General features: G+C 46.6%; 1 protein-coding gene across 1 annotated transcript in view; it reads left to right on the top strand.

Annotated features, from left to right (window-relative positions):
• LOC147106550 (intestinal mucin-like protein) overlaps positions 1 to 7,756 on the top strand; it is a 65,578-nt gene extending 57,822 nt beyond the window's left edge. The window contains exon 13 of the mRNA XM_086007501.1: positions 6,778 to 7,756. Coding sequence (XP_085863627.1) covers positions 6,778 to 7,012 — 235 coding nt within the window. The 3' untranslated portion in view covers positions 7,013 to 7,756. The remainder of the gene's footprint in view (positions 1 to 6,777) is intronic.
• The last annotated feature ends 7,976 nt before the right edge of the window (positions 7,757 to 15,732 follow it).

Here is a 15,732-nt window from a genome sequence, read left to right as displayed (position 1 = left end):
TTGACTACTGCCTCAATCTTCTCTGGGGACTTATGTAACCCCACTTTATCGATAACGTGGCCACAATACAAGATCTGTTTTCTAAAAAACTCGCATTTGGGGCGGTTAGCTCGGAGCCCATATTCCTGCAATCTAGTGAGCACCTGCTCCAGGTTGGCAAGGTGATCACTGTCATTTTCGCCCGTGACCAGGATGTCGTCCAAATAACACTGGGTCCCTGGGATCCCTTGCAGGACTTGTTCCATTGCCCTCTGCCAAATAGCCGGAGCTGATGCTACCCCGAATACCAGCGGTTGTATTGGTAGAGACCTTTATGGGTGTTGATTGTGAGGTATTTTTTTGATGCTTCTTCTACCTCCATTTGCAGATACGCCTGGGCCAGATCAATCTTAGTGAAGCGTTTCCCTCCAGATAGCGAGGCGAAAATATCTTCAATCCACGGAAGTGGATATTGTACGGTGTGAAGGATCGGGTTCACTGTTACCTTAAAGTCCCCACAGATGCGAACCTTCCTTGGTTCCCCAGGCGTGCTGCTCAGTGACTTTTTCATCACAGGGACGATGGGTGTAGCCCACTCGCTCCAGTCTACCTTGGACAGTACACCTGAATGTTCCAGACTCTCCAGTTCTGCTTCGACGGCTGGGTGGATCGCATAATTTTGGGCTTGCGTTTTCTTCAATTTTAATCGTCACTGTCATGCCTTTTAGTGTTCCAAATCCTTGCTGGAACACTTCTTTCGCGTCAGTTAGGATCTTTGACAGTCGCCCAGGTGTGACGTCGTCATCCTTTTTGTCAGCCACTGTCAGTGCCTGTATGGAATGCCAATCCAGTTGTATTTTCTGGATCCATTCACGTCCCAGTAATGGTGGTCCTCCATCTTGCAATACATACAGGTCTAGTTTTGGTGTTTCCTTACCGTTATATATAACGGTCACCCTTATTTTTCCTTTGGGGTAGACTTTTTGCCCCGTGTACGTCTTCAAAATAATTTTTGTGTCTCTCAAGGGTATGTGTGAGAATAGCCGCTCGTAGTCCCGTCGGTTTATGACTGTTAGGGCTGATCCTGTGTCCAATTCCATCTTTACCTGGACTCCTGCTATCTTGAGAGTGACCCAAATGGTTCGGTGATCCTCCGTTGTGATCACATTATGTAGTTTCAGACAACTCAGTTCCCTGCTTTCGGAGTCGTTATCACTCTTTTGTTTGTCTGAACTATTCTCCGTCATCTTATGTACCTTCTTGTACTTTTCTTTGGTAGGTTTCTTATTGCTGGTTTTCTTTCCCAACCTGCAGACTCGTGCTATGTGTCCTACTTTTCCACACTGTCTGCACACTTTGTCTTTGAACCAGCAATCATTCTGGTCGTGTGTTGTTCTGCCACAACGATAGCACTTCTCTGTTCCATATGACATCTCGTTTGTGCCATATTCTTGCGGTCTCTGTTGTATCTCTGCAGCGCCCTGTGCTGCTGCTTGATATGATACCACAATGCTGAAAGCCTTGTCCAGCGTAAGGTCCTTTTCAGATAAAAGCCGTTTCTGGGTTCCTTCGCTTTGAAGCCCACACACAAACTTGTCCCTTAAGGTATCTGCCAGTCCCGCTCCAAACTGGCAGTGTTTCGATAGTTTGCGCAGTTCTGTTAAATAATCAGCATTGCTTTCATCCTTATGCTGGTTCCGTTTGTGAAACTTGAATCTTTCTGCTATCAGCAGCGGTGTGGGGTTTAAATGTTCCCGTAGTATCGTTACTATGTCTTCAAAACTCTTTTCCATTGGCTTCGTTGGGGTTACTAGATTTCATAATAAACCATACGTCTTTGCACCCATTAAATTTAACAATACCGATGTTTTCTTGTCATTTGACACCTCATTTGCCTTGCAGTATACCTCTATTCGTTCGACATATGTAGTCCAATCTTCGACTTCATTGTCAAACGGGGTGATACTGCCACTCTTCGGCATTAAGGGTGTGGTTTAAAATGGCGTCTCCCAATGGCTTAAAATGGCGTCTCCCGCGCTTTCCTTCCTCCCCCGCTGCTGCCAACGCCGCTCCCGGCGGTTCTCGTGGCAATGGCGGCACCCTGTAGGTTTTGCGCGCTTTTCCTGCGCTGCTGCCAATGCCGCTCTCGGCGGTCCTCGTGGCAATGGCGGCGCCTCGCGGGTTTCTGCGCGTCTCTCTCTCCCTCTCTTCGACGCTGCTCGGCCCCTGAACACCGGCTGCGCCCTGTGCGCTCTGCCCTCTCTCTCTCTCTCCCCCGTCGATGCTGCTCGGCCCTTTGCTGTGCCGCTCGGTCGGGCTCTAGCCCACCGCTGTCCGGGAAGGGTCTGCGCACTACCTGTTGCCAGCCCGTTTCGCTGGACCACCTCGACTGGAAAGCCAAGCCTGGCTCTCGACAGCCTCCCCCGCAATTCTCGAGTCTCTGCTGGGTGACTGGGCGGTTGCCCGTGGTCGACGCCCGAGTCTCTGGCCTTGACCTCCAATCCACTGATCTCCAGGAACGAATCCCCGGGAGGTGATGCAGAGTTGCAGGTAGGTTCGAACCTGCCTCGTCGCCAATGTTGCGTCTGTGTATAATAAGACACAGACTGCAGGAGAACGGTATAACAGGTGTTTACTCAACGTGGCTCACTCTGGAACTGATCTGTACAGATTACTAGTCAGGGCTATATACAGGTGTGGTCACTGCCGGTACTGCAGTATACATGAGCTGTAAAAGATAGTTCCCCCCTTAAAGGTATATACATTACATGGGGCAGGATTATCCTCATTGTTACATTGTTAGTCTGGTAGTGTTCCAGCCTTGATTCCATTGTTCATCTTGTACTATGCCTCTGTCCTTGAATTGTTTTAGGTTTGCAGATTCCATCTAAATAAAAAATGTGGTCAGGAGGCTGAAACTAGTCAACTGCTTCCATGGTCTGGAATGTGAGGAGTTGACTGATTCTACAGCCTGTTTCGGAAAGAAACAAGATGGTTGGTGGAAATTGTGGGCCATGGCCCCATGGAGCATAGTTTTCTGGGGAGACAGGTGCTATTAATGGGGTCTCTAAGATAACGAGGGAAATTAGGGACAGCATAAAATCAAAAAAAAGGGCATATCAACTGGCAAAAAAAGCACCAGACCGGAAGATTGGGGGCAGTACAGGATACAGCAGAAGAGGACAAAGGGATTAATCAGGAAGGGGAAAATAGAATACGAAAGTAAACTTGCAGCAAACATAAAGACAGACTGCAAAAGCTTTTATCGGTATATCAGGAGGAAAAGACTGGTAAAATCCCAAGTCGGTCCCCTGCAGTCCGATTCGGGAGAATATATAATGGAGAATAAGGAAATGGCAGACCAATTAAACTCATACTTTGGTTCTGTATTCACAAAGGAGGACACAAATAACCTCCCAGGAATATCGGCAAACATAGGGACTAATGAGAGGGAGGAGCTGACAGAAATTAGTATCTCTAGGGATATGGTGTTGGGTAAGTTGAGGGGACTGAAGGCCGACAAATCCCCGGGGCCTGATAAACTACATCCTAGGGTACTTAAGGAGGTGGCCCTGGAGATAGCAGATGCTCTAAGGATCATCTTCCGGAACTCCATTGACTCGGGAACAGTACCCGTGGATTGGAGGGTAGCTAATGTTACCCCAATATTTAAAAAGGGGGGTAGAGAGAAAGCAGGGAATTATAGACCAGTAAGCCTTACATCGGTTGTGGGCAAAATGCTAGAGTCCATTATTAAGGATAAAATAGCGGAGCACTTGACAAATGGGGAAAGGATCGGACAGAGTCAACATGGATTTACAAAGGGTAAATCGTGTTTGACTAATCTGCTGGAATTTTTTGAGGAAGTAACTGGTGAAATAGATGGGGGAGAGCCAGTGGATGTGGTGTACCTTGACTTCCAGAAAGCCTTCGATAAGGTTCCACACAAAAGATTATCATGCAAAATTAAGGCTCATGGGATTGGGGGCAAAGTATTAACGTGGATAGAGAACTGGCTGGCGGATAGAAAACAGAGAGTTGGAATAAACGGCTCGTTTTCAGAGTGGCAGGCAGTGACCAGCGGGGTGCCACAAGGATCTGTCCTGGGACCCCAGCTGTTCACAATATATATAAATGATCTGGATCAGGGAATTGGATGCAATATTTCCAAATTCGCTGACGACACTAAACTAGGAGGAGGGGTGGGCTCTGATGAGGATGTCAGGAGGCTACAGTGCGATTTGGACAGGTTGGGGGAATGGGCGGATACGTGGCAGATGCACTATAATGTGGATAAATGCGAGGTTATCCACTTTGGGGGTAAAAACAGGAGGGTAGATTATTATCTAAATGGCAATAGATTGGGAGATGGGGAAGTGCAGAGGGACCTGGGTGTTCTTGTGCACCAGTCACTGAAGGAGAGCATGCAGGTGCAACAGGCGATTAAGAAGGCAAATGGTATGTTGGCCTTCATATCAAGGGGGTTCGAGTATAGGAATAGGGATACCTTACTACAGCTGTACAAGGTGCTGGTGAGACCGCATCTGGAGTATTGTGTACAGTTTTGGTCGCCCCATCTGCGGAAGGATGTTCTTGCCATGGAAAGAGTGCAACGGCGATTCACCAGGCTGATACCTGGAATGGCGGGAATGACCTACGAAGAGAGATTAAATAGTTTGGGCTTGTACTCACTGGAGTTTAGAAGATTGAGAGGGGATCTCATCGAAACATATAAAATTATGGCAGGCCTGGACAGGCTGAATTCAGAGAGAATGTTTCCAATGGCCAGGGAGCACAGAACCAGGGGCCACAGTCTAAAAATAGCGGGCAAATCATTTAAAACAGAGATGAGGAAGAATTTCTTCACTCAAAGAGTGGTGAGCCTGTGGAATTCCCTGCCACAGAGGGCTGTGAAGGCTAATTCAATAAATATTTTCAAGAGAGAATTGGATATATTTCTGAAGGCTAAGGGGATTAAGGGTTACGGAGAAAAGGCGGGGACGGGGTACTGAACTGGTAAGATCAGCTATGATCTCAGACGAGGATCAGCCATGATCTCATTGAATGGCGGAGCAGGCTCGAAGGGCCGAATGGCCTACTCCTGTTCCTATCTCTATGTTACTATGTTAAAAGGTTAAGCTTGTATGGGGGCAGACTGGCAGAAATGAAATGAAAATCGGGCAAGATCTATAACAGGCAAGGCAATCCGTTTCGCCAGTTTTCCACCCAAGCGGTGAAGATAGAAATGACCTCCTGTGTTTTTGGACATGACCTGGAATCCAGAACACTATGTTGTGCCCTTGAAGGTAAGGTGAATGACATCAAGGAGCATACACACAGACTGTAGAGTTGTTTGGGTGAGCCAGTGGTCCTGTTCCACATGGGAAATAACTACACTGCACTTTCGGTAAGGTAACAGGGGCAGAGCAGGAGCAGCTCTGAGGAAATTCAGAGGGACCTTGGCTCGACCCAAGTGTAGTCTTCAGGTGAAGCGGGGCTAGTGGTTGGGGGAAAATAGGATCAGTGCTCAGGGCTAGATTTTCGTGGAGCCGTCAGGCGGGGTTTCAGGCGTGGGGGGGGGAAATCCTGAATTTGGGGGTCCCGACACCATCCCGCCCAAAACCCGCCCCACGTAGGTTTCAGGGGCGGCGGGGGCGGCGGGTATCCGCCCCGCACTGGCACCCGCCGAAACCAGGTGGGAAGGGATTAGTGCCAATCAACTGCCTGTTAACAGATAGTTAACGGGCAGTTTTTGGCCTAATCCCTATTTTGAGGGGTTTCGTGTGGGTTTCCCGACGGCTCCAAACCACGCCAGGTTAGAGCCGTCGGGTTGAAGGAGTTGGAGGGGTCGCGATGTCGGTGTTCAGGTGAGTGATGGGTGCATGAGTGCAAAGGTAAGTGTGTTTGGTGTGTCTAAAGTGTGTAAAGAAGTTTTACTTATCTGTACTTACCTTAACAGCCTTTCTTCCTGTAGCTGTCGGGAGCGCACCACTCAGCCGGAACTGAAAGCCGAATGGCTGCGATCTGTCAAAAGTGACAGCCTTCAGCTTTGAGTGCCGGTGAGAGTTCTAACTGAGTCTGTGCAGAAGGACTCATGTTAGAACTCAGAGTGTCAGTGTTTCATAGCTTCAAATAGCTGTGAAACGCTGCTATTTCATCTGTCAAAAACTCTTGACAGATGAAATTGCAGTCTGTGACGTCACCTGTTGCCGGGTGGCCCTTAATTGGCCTGCTCGGGCTCAACAAGGTCAATCAAGGGAAAATTGTGTGGATTGGCCGGACGTCGAAGTAGGCGGGTCAAAAACCCGAAAGGGGAAGTCCCGCCTTCTTCCCAACAGGTTCGGGAAAATCTACCCCTCTGTCTTTATTTTCATACATTTCTGTTATAAATGTCTATGTCCACAATTATAATAGAAACAGTCTATGTAAACTTGTTATGCTACAGTTACACCCAGGTGGCAGTCAGTCCTCTGTTTAAAGTCATTTCCTAATTTTTGTATTTCCATTACAAATTCCTGTGTCCTACGTCCACATTTATAATGAACACTAGCTTTGTCAATTTGCCGCACCGTAATCACACTGGTGATGCTGCAGTGCCTCCGCTGGGGCAGGGATTAATGGCAGCAGGACATAGACAGTTAAAAATGTGAAAATAGACATTTATAATCAAAGAAATTGACAGGATGTGCATGCAGATCTAATGTTTTTAATATAGTACTAGTTGATAGATCGATAATTTATTTTTGTATATCTAGACGCCAATAATCTAAGTAATATTTCCTCTTGGTTCTCTGACAGATATTCTGCTGAAGCAAATATGATTTCACATAACTGCACCTGCTGTCAGGAGTTAGCAACCGGCAAGCAAAATATCACGTTACTTTGTCCAGATGACACAACAATTGAGTTCACCTACACCTATGTAACGGAGTGCGGCTGTGTATCTATAGAATGTGGAGAACCCACCAAGCAGTTGCCGGAGCCTCCAGCTCATAAGGTGGCCCCCAGTAAATTGAAGAAGAACAAAGGTTAGAAAGTATAGAAAATATGGGCTCTTAGATACTCCCGTAAATTCACTAAATCCTTCAGTAGAATTTTAAGACAATGTTTCTACCATTTTTAAATTAAACACTGTAATATATTTTTTTCCATCATTTCTTGTTCTTGTGATCAATTCAAAAGGGTCCACAAATCTAGATAGAGCTGAAACATGTACTTCATCCTCTCTGGGACATAATCCCATGCATCAGCCTGCTGACTGACATGGCAACACTGTTAGTCACTGCCTAAAGCTATACAGTTAGATTAAAAACAGCAATCTGCTACTTCAGTTCTGTTTAGTTTGTGTCTTATTTTGATGGCTGTGTTTCTACCTGTTGCTTTGTAAAGAAATGTACTTGTAAGAACAACTAAAAAGCTGTATCCGCAAGAGTTACAGAGCTATGGTGGCAAATGTTATATAAAGATGGGGTTTCCAGCAACTGCACGTGTGGTTACCATCTTAATAAACTGCTTTAAATTGCTACTCTGCATGAGGATGGCCATTGCAATGAGGGCCATAAATAAGCAGCGCTATTAGAATCTAGTACTACATGGCCCACGACCTATGACTGTTCCTTCAGGTTGCTGGTAAATGAAGTGTCATCTCACCCTTGCTTTTCATGCTTGGTATTTGTACAGGCATTCTGATTACAAGTAAACCTCCTTTCTTTGAGCTTTTCTGTGATCTCTTCCATTAGTTTCAATAATAATGGTCAATAAAAGCAAATCAACTGCACTTGTTGTCTGAGCTTTCATTAATTGACTTGTTTTACTCTGTGACACCAAGCCCTGCATTCTATTTGACAGTGGATTCAACATTAGATATGTACAAGAAAAGAATCATCTTTTTATGAGGTTTAATCCTCAGGCTACTGAGCATGTCAAAAGAGATGTTGCTTTAAGCAGACCTTTCTGTTGGGCCAAGGTACAGCAATCAATTCAAACACTCTTCTTTCAGCTCTGGACATTGGGTTTAAAAAACCCAAACTGCCGAGATTAAAATATCTTCCTGCTGGCTGTTAGGAAGAGGCTGGAGCTACTTCATAGCTCACCTGTTTCATTACTAGATTCAATTCAGAGTGCTGTAGGCAGCTAGACAACTAAAAGAGATTATTGAAGCATGGAAAACAGGATAATTATTCATAAAATCCAGGCCACATGCCTGCCTCCACTCCTGGTTTGCACTTGACGAAGGGTTCCCACCCTAACATGCACAATAACATTTATATTCTAACTGTTAGCTACGCAACAATAATCCTGGTATCACAACACATGACTTAAAACTACATCCCACACCCCAACAAATACATTCTTGTACCTGCTGGTAACAGAGAGAGGAAAAGTGAGACAGTTCAATTCAAAAGCAAAGAGAAGGAAAGTGAGGTTTGCCAACAGCTCAGCTGCACGAGCTATGCTGTCCTGTTAGCTGCCAATCAAATGTTGTCAGAATGGTGCCTGCAATGGTTTCTTCACTTTAGGCCCTTCTCCCAAAGACCATTACCATGGCAGTGGGGAAGGATGAATATTACAGCATTCCGATATTCTGATGGTGCCAACAATAGCACTTACACGCTTCTTAACCTATTTGTGGCTCCAAGACTGTCGTGTGAACCTAGTATTTGAGCTTAACATCTTGTTATCTGGCAATTCTTCATCTATAGAAGCAGTCTAATGGAATAAATGTAACAGAAAAAGAAGTAGGAATGAGATCAGCCTGGGGTGGGGGGAGGGGAGTGGTGGGGGGAGCAATTGGAACAGCCTACCAACAAAGTAGCAGGAGCAGCTTGGTAAAAAAGAAATGGAGCTGCCCAAAAAAATTGAAATCAGATTGGAGCAGGCTGGAAACATAAAATTAGAATGATAAAATCATAGAATGGTTACAGCGCAGAAGGAGGCCATTCGGCTCATCAAGCTCGTGCCGGCTCTCTGCAAGAGCACTTCAGCTAGTCCCACTCCAACCTTTCCCTGTAGCCCTGCAAATTTTTTTCCTTCAGGTACTGATCCAATTCCCTTTTGAAAGCCACGATTAAGTCTGCCTCCACAATCCTCTCAGGCAGTGCATTCCAGATCCTAACCACTCACTGCTTAAAAATGTTTTTCCTGATGTCGCCTTTGGTTCTTCTGCCAATCACCTTAAATTTGTGTCCTCTGGTTCTTGACCCTTCCGCCAATAGGAACAGTTTCTCTCTATCTACTCTGTCTAGACCCCTCATGATTTTGAACACCTCTATCAAATCTCCTCTCAACCTTCTCTGCTCTAAGGAGAACAACCCCAGCTTCTCCAGTCTATCAACGTAACTGAAGTCCCTCATCCCTGGAATCATTCTCATAAATCTTTTCTGTACCTTCTCTAAGGCCTTCACATCCTTCCTAAAGTGCAGTGCCCAGAATTGGACACAATACTCCAGTTGAGGTCGGACCAGTGTTTTATAAAGGTTCATCATAACTTCTTTGCTTTTGTACTCTATGCCTCTATTTATGAAGCCCAGGATCCTGTATGTTTTTTTAATCGTTTTCTCAACCTGCCTTGCCACCTTCAACGATTTGTGCACATATACCCCCAGGTCTCTCTGTTCATGCAACCTCTTTAGAATTGTACCCTTTAGTTTATATTGCCTCTCCTCGTTCTTCATATCAAAATGTATCACTTCGCACTTTTCTGTGTTAAATTTTGCCATGTGTCCGCCCATTCCACCAGCCTGTCTATGTCCTCTTGAAATCTATCACTATCTTCCTCACTGTTCACTATACTTCCAAGTTTTGTGTCATCTATTGCACAAGACATGAACCCTCTCTCCTGTGATGTTACATCAGTGTTCCTGGTGGACCTCCATCTGAAACCAGGGTCCAGATTCCACATAACAGCAATACCAGCCTTTCACCAACCACTGGCTTAAGGTTCATTGGGGGAATATCCACTCATTTCTCAATTCATGCAAGGCTTTGAACACCAGAATCCAAAACTCCTTCATTCCTCCATCTATCTTAATTTAGTCCTGCCCAAGTTGGTGGAGATCAAGAAAGTGAATGCGTAACTGAAAGACTGGAGTGGGAAGGAGGCGTTCCATTTCATGGGACAGGAAGGAGCTATACTGCTGCATCTGAACTGGGCTGGGACTAAAGTCTTAGCAGAAAGGATAAACAGGACTGTAGAAAAGACTTTAAACCAATAAAGGTGGTGGAGGATCTGGGTGGAAAAAATAATAACCTAAAGATTTAAAAAAGGGGATAAGAGAAAACTTATCACCGACACTCACCATCAATGCTCAGGAGATGAGAAGTGGTCACTTGGGTGAAGTACTGGAGGAGAAACAGTGCCTAAAGTCTGTTCTCCCAGCAAGGAGTCAGTTTTCAAGAGCAAACCAGAAAAATGCAAGAAAGACATGCATTTATATAGCACCTTTCATGACCTCAGGACGTCCCAAAGCACTTTACAGCCAATGAAGTACTTCTGAAGTGTAGAAACTGTTGTAATGTAGGAAACGGAGCAGCCAATTTGCACACAGCAAGCTCCCACAATCAGCAACGTGACAATGGCCAGATAATCTGCCTCAGTGATGTTGAATGAGGGACAAATATCGGCCAGGACACCGGGGACAACTCCCCCGCTCTTTCCCGAAACAGTGCCATGGGATCCTTCACGTCCACCTGAGAGAGCAGACGGGGCCTCGGTTCAACGTCTCATCTGAAAAATGGCACCTCCGACAGTGCAGCACTCCCTCAGCACCACACTGGGGCGTCTGCCTAGATCCGTGTGCTCAATTGTCTTTAGAAGAAAAAAAAGCAACTGGAATAATAATAAAAACACAGGAACAGCCTCGGGAGAGTCATGGAAATTAAAAATAAAACAGGAATAGCTAGGGGACAAAAACTAAATAGAAACAACCAGAAAATTCAAAACAAACCGCAGTGAGTCTAGAAACTCCAAATAAAACAGAAACAGCCTGGGAAAAAAAATCAAACAAAGCAGGAGCAGCCTAGAAAAATAATCAAAAAAGCGAAATCAAAATAAAACATGGGAAGGCTGTTGAAACCTATAAAATCAGTGAAGACTGGAAAAAAAATTAAACACAAGCAATTAGACAGAGAAAATCAGAATAAAATGGGGGCATTTGTGAGAATCAAAATAATACAGGAGCAGCCTGGTAAAACCAAAGCAGAAAAATGATAGAAAATTGAAAATACAACTGGAAATTCAGAATTTAATAAGAGCAGCTTGGAAAAATAACAATAAAGTCATAGGCCGGAATTCTACCAGCGCTGAGAGGATGGGATCAGAGGCAGGTCGGCTGTGAAATTCCCGGTAGGGAACCCGTTGTCAACACGCCTCCACACGAGTCTCCCAGGTGTCGGGTCTGTCAGCGCTGAACAGACCTGACACCAAGCGGCGGGGGAGGCAATTTAGATTATTAAGAGCTTGTCAACAGGCACTTAAAAGCTATTTTAAGCTCACCTTTAGATTTTTAGAGTTCGCCAATGGCTTCCCCGCTGCTCGGGGATCATGTCAGGTAAGGAGGTCGGGTGTTGTGTCAGCATGGGATGATTAACTAAATTGACAGCTGCAAATGGTCTGGAAAAGCTCTCATTTCATAGCTGTTCACTTTCCAAGGTTAGAAGCTGTTGCTTACTGCATCTGGAAGACAGATTGAGCTTTATGCAGGTTGCAAGTGTTTGGAGCAAACTGTCTATCCAGTGTCACCTCAATGGAACAACCTCTCTCACCATTGACAGATCGCTTCTGTCATCTCAACCTCACCTGCCATCTATTCCATCAGCATCAGTGCCCTTGAAAATATCTCACCTTGGTCCTCAGAATCCCACCACGATCAGTCCCAACACCAGCAGCACTAGGCACACCAGCAGCACCAACAACAACACTAAACTTCTCCGCAATCAACTGGTGCTGCACAGGGCACAGGGCATCAGCACATTGCTGGCCAGGATGCCAGGGATGACGTCGCCATGGCCACATTTACTTCACTTGACGCTGCATACCCTGGCTGCCACATGATGCACCAGGTTGACATCACCCCACACCAGCACCATAAAGTATCTCTGCAATGCCCAAGCCATTCCTTTCACACTCATCACCATTGCAGGGGTGGGGGGATACCAATTGTTGTGTATGTACCTTTAAGGGAATAACTGGTCTTAGACTGCAGTACCAGCAGTGACCACCCCTGTATAAAAGGCCCTAGCAGGCTTCTGTAGTTTCAGTTTCAAGCTGCCTTTTGTTCAGTAAAGTACCTGTTAAACTGTTCTCCCGAAGTCCGTGTATTATTGAGGCGCAGACTTTACAGTGGCGACGAGTAAGTTTGAACTCACCTGCAGTGTGGCATCATCTCACGGGGATCTCGCCTGAAAGGAAGGTCCTGGCAGGTCGTAGTCTGAGCAATGGGCGTCGACCGAGGGCAACCGCCCAAAGAATCCATTGGTGTTCGGAGAATTGCGGGAGAGACTGTGGTTCCAGCGAATCGTGCTGGTAGCAGGTAGCGCGCTGACCCTTCCGGACTGCGGCGGGCTCAAGTTCGATCGAGCGGCTCTACAAATCGGGCCGCGCAGCGTCGCCGGGAAAAGAAAACAGAGAGAAGGTGGAGCGCACAGGGCGCGGTCGGTGCTCGAGAGCAGGACAGTGGAGAGAAACTAAACGGGGGGGAAGGAAAGCGAGACGCGCCGAAGCTGCGGGTCGCCGCCATTACCCCGTAGAATGCTAGGAGCAGCATGGCAGTAAGGGGAAGAAGCAAAAGCGCGGGTGGCGCCATTTTATCCCGTTGGGGAAGAAGCAAAAGCGCGGGAGGCGCCATTTTATTCCATTGGGGAAGAAGCAAAAGTGCGGGAGGCGCAATTTTAAATCGCCCAAGATGCCGAAAAGTGGCAGTATCACTGCTTTCGACAATGAGGTAGAAGACTGGACCACGTATGTGGAAAGAATTGAAGTGTACTGCAAGGCAAATGAGGTGGCTGATGGAAAGAGGGCGTCGTTATTATTAAATCTGATGGGTGCGAGTACGTACGGCCTATTGCGGAATTTAATTACCCCAGCTAAACCAATGGAGAAAAGTTTTGAGGAGATTGTTCATATCTTACAGGAACACCTAAGCCCTGCACCACTGCTGATAGCAGAAAGATTCAAGTTCCATAAAAGAAACCAGCACAAAGATGAGAGCAATGCTGACTATCTTACGGAACTACGCAAGTTATCGAAGCACTGCCAGTTTGGAGCAGGACTGGCAGACACCTTACGGGATAAGTTTGTCTGCGGGCTACAGAGTGAAGGAACCCAGAAACGACTACTTTCAAAAAAGAACCTGACGCTAGAACAGGCTTTCAGCGTGGCAGTATCCTACGAAGCAGCAGCACGGGGAGCTGCGGAAATACAACAGAAACCACAAGAATACAGCGCTAACAAAATGGCGTATGGAGCCGAAAAGTGCTATCGCTGCGGCAGAACAACCCAGGAGCAGAAGGACTGCTGGTTTAAAGACAAAATATGCAGACAATGCAGGAAAATGGGACATATAGCAAGAGTCTGCAGGTCGGGAAAGAAGACCAACACGACAAGAACTACTAAGGAACAGTACAGGAAAGTAAAGAAACTGACAGATAGTAGTTCAGAAGAACAGGAGAGTGATAAGGACTCCGGGAGCAGGCGACTAAGTTGTTTAAAGTTACACAACGTGATCGCAAAAGAAGATCACCGAACCATTTGGGTCACCCTCATGATAGCAGGGTCGCCAGTGAAGATGGAATTGGACACAGGATCAGCCCTAACTGTCATGAATCGACGAGACTATGAGCGGCTATTCTCACACATACCCTTAAAGGACACGTCCATTGTATTGAAGACATACACTGGGCAAAAGGTCTACCCCAGAGGAAAAATAAGGGTGCCAGTTGAATATAATGGAAAGGAAACACAGAAATTATACATGTATATACTACGAGATGGAGGACCACCATTATTGGGACGTGAATGGATCCGAAAGCTACAATTGGATTGGCATTCCATTCTGGCACTAACTGTGACTGACAAAAAAGATGATGACGTCGCACCTGGACGTCTGTCACAAATTCTATCTGACGCGGAAGAGGTGTTCCAACAAGGACTTGGGACTCTAAAAGGAGTAAAGGCAACCATAAAGATTGAGGATAACGCAACCCCAAAATGTTTCAAGGCCAGACTGGTGCCATATGTGATACGCCCAGCTGTGGAAGCTGAACTGGAGAGTCTGGAGCGTTCGGGGGTGCTGTCTAAGGTGGACTGGAGCGAGTGGGCCACACCCATCATTCCTGTAATGAAGAAAGCATTGAGCAGCACGCCTGGGGAGCCAAGGAAGGTTCACATCTGTGGGGACTTCAAGGTGACTGTGAACCCAGTCCTGCACACAGTACAGTATCCGCTTCCGCGGATAGAAGATATTTTCGCCTCACTATCTGGAGGGAAACGTTTTACAAAGATTGACCTGGCTCAAGCGTATCTACAAATGGAGGTGGAAGAAGCATCTAGGAAATACCTCACGATAAACACTCACAAAGGCCTTTACCAGTACAATCGACTGGTATTTGGGGTAGCATCGGCCCCGGCTATGTGGCAGAGGGCAATGGAACAAGTCCTGCAAGGGATCCCGGGGACCCGGTGTTATTTGGACGACATCCTGGATACGGGCGAAAATGACAATGAACACCTTGCCAACCTGGAACAGGTGCTCACGAGATTGCAAGAATATGGGCTACGAGCCAACCGTCCCAAATGCGAGTTCTTCAGGAGACAAATCTCGTATTGTGGCCACATGATTGATGAGGAAGGGTTGCATAAGTCGCCGGACAAGATTGAGGCTGTAGTCAAGGCTCCAGCACCAGGAAATGTGTCGCAACTGAGGTCGTTCCTCGGGTTGGTGAACTACTACCATAAGTTCTTGCCGAATTTATCTACAATTCTGCACCCACTGAACGCCTTCCTTCAAACTGGTGTAACATGGAAATGGAGTGATGAGTGTAAGCGTGCCTTTCAGGAATGTAAATGCCAAATCACTTCAAAAGAAGTATTGGCCCACTACAACCCAACACTACCGATTCGGTTGGCATGTGATGCATCACCTTACGGCATTGGAGCGGTGCTGTCACACAAATTCCGTGACGCTTCAGAGAGGCCAATAGCCTTTGCATCATGCTCGCTAACCTCAACCGAGCGTAACTACGCCCAGATTGACAGGGAGGCCCTCAGCCTGGTGTGGGGGGTGAAGAAGTTCAATCACTATCTGCACGGGCAGAAATTCACCCTACTGACTGATCATCAACCCCTGGTCTCAATTTTTAACCCAAAGAAGGGCGTTCCGGTGATGACGGCGCAACGGCTGCAAAGATGGTCACTTTTTCTAGGGGCACATCAGTATGACATAGAGTACAAAGGTATGAAACAACATGGAAATGCTGATGGGCTGTCGCGCCTACCGTTGCCTACGGCGGAAGAAGCACCTGCAGTGGACCCTGTGGAGATATTCCATGCGACCATAGTCGAATGTTTGCCTGTTACAAACGCAAGTATTGAGAAGGAAACCTGAAATGACCCGACACTCTCTTGGGTCTATGATTTGACGGTGAAGGGATGGCCAGCATATGGTGACTCATTGTTGCCAGCATTCTCGCCAAGGAGGGAACAGCTGTCAGTGTGCCGGGGAACCTTGTGAGCTTCACGAGGGTCATCTGGGAGGG

The sequence above is a fragment of the Somniosus microcephalus genome, chromosome 15 (assembly GCF_052327205.1).
Source record: "Somniosus microcephalus isolate GS21.2 chromosome 15, FLI_Smic_1.0, whole genome shotgun sequence".
In the NCBI taxonomy this organism is placed as follows: domain Eukaryota; kingdom Metazoa; phylum Chordata; class Chondrichthyes; order Squaliformes; family Somniosidae; genus Somniosus; species Somniosus microcephalus.
The sequence above is the reverse complement of the archived record's forward strand: the minus strand, read 5'-3'. Positions and strand labels throughout refer to the sequence as shown.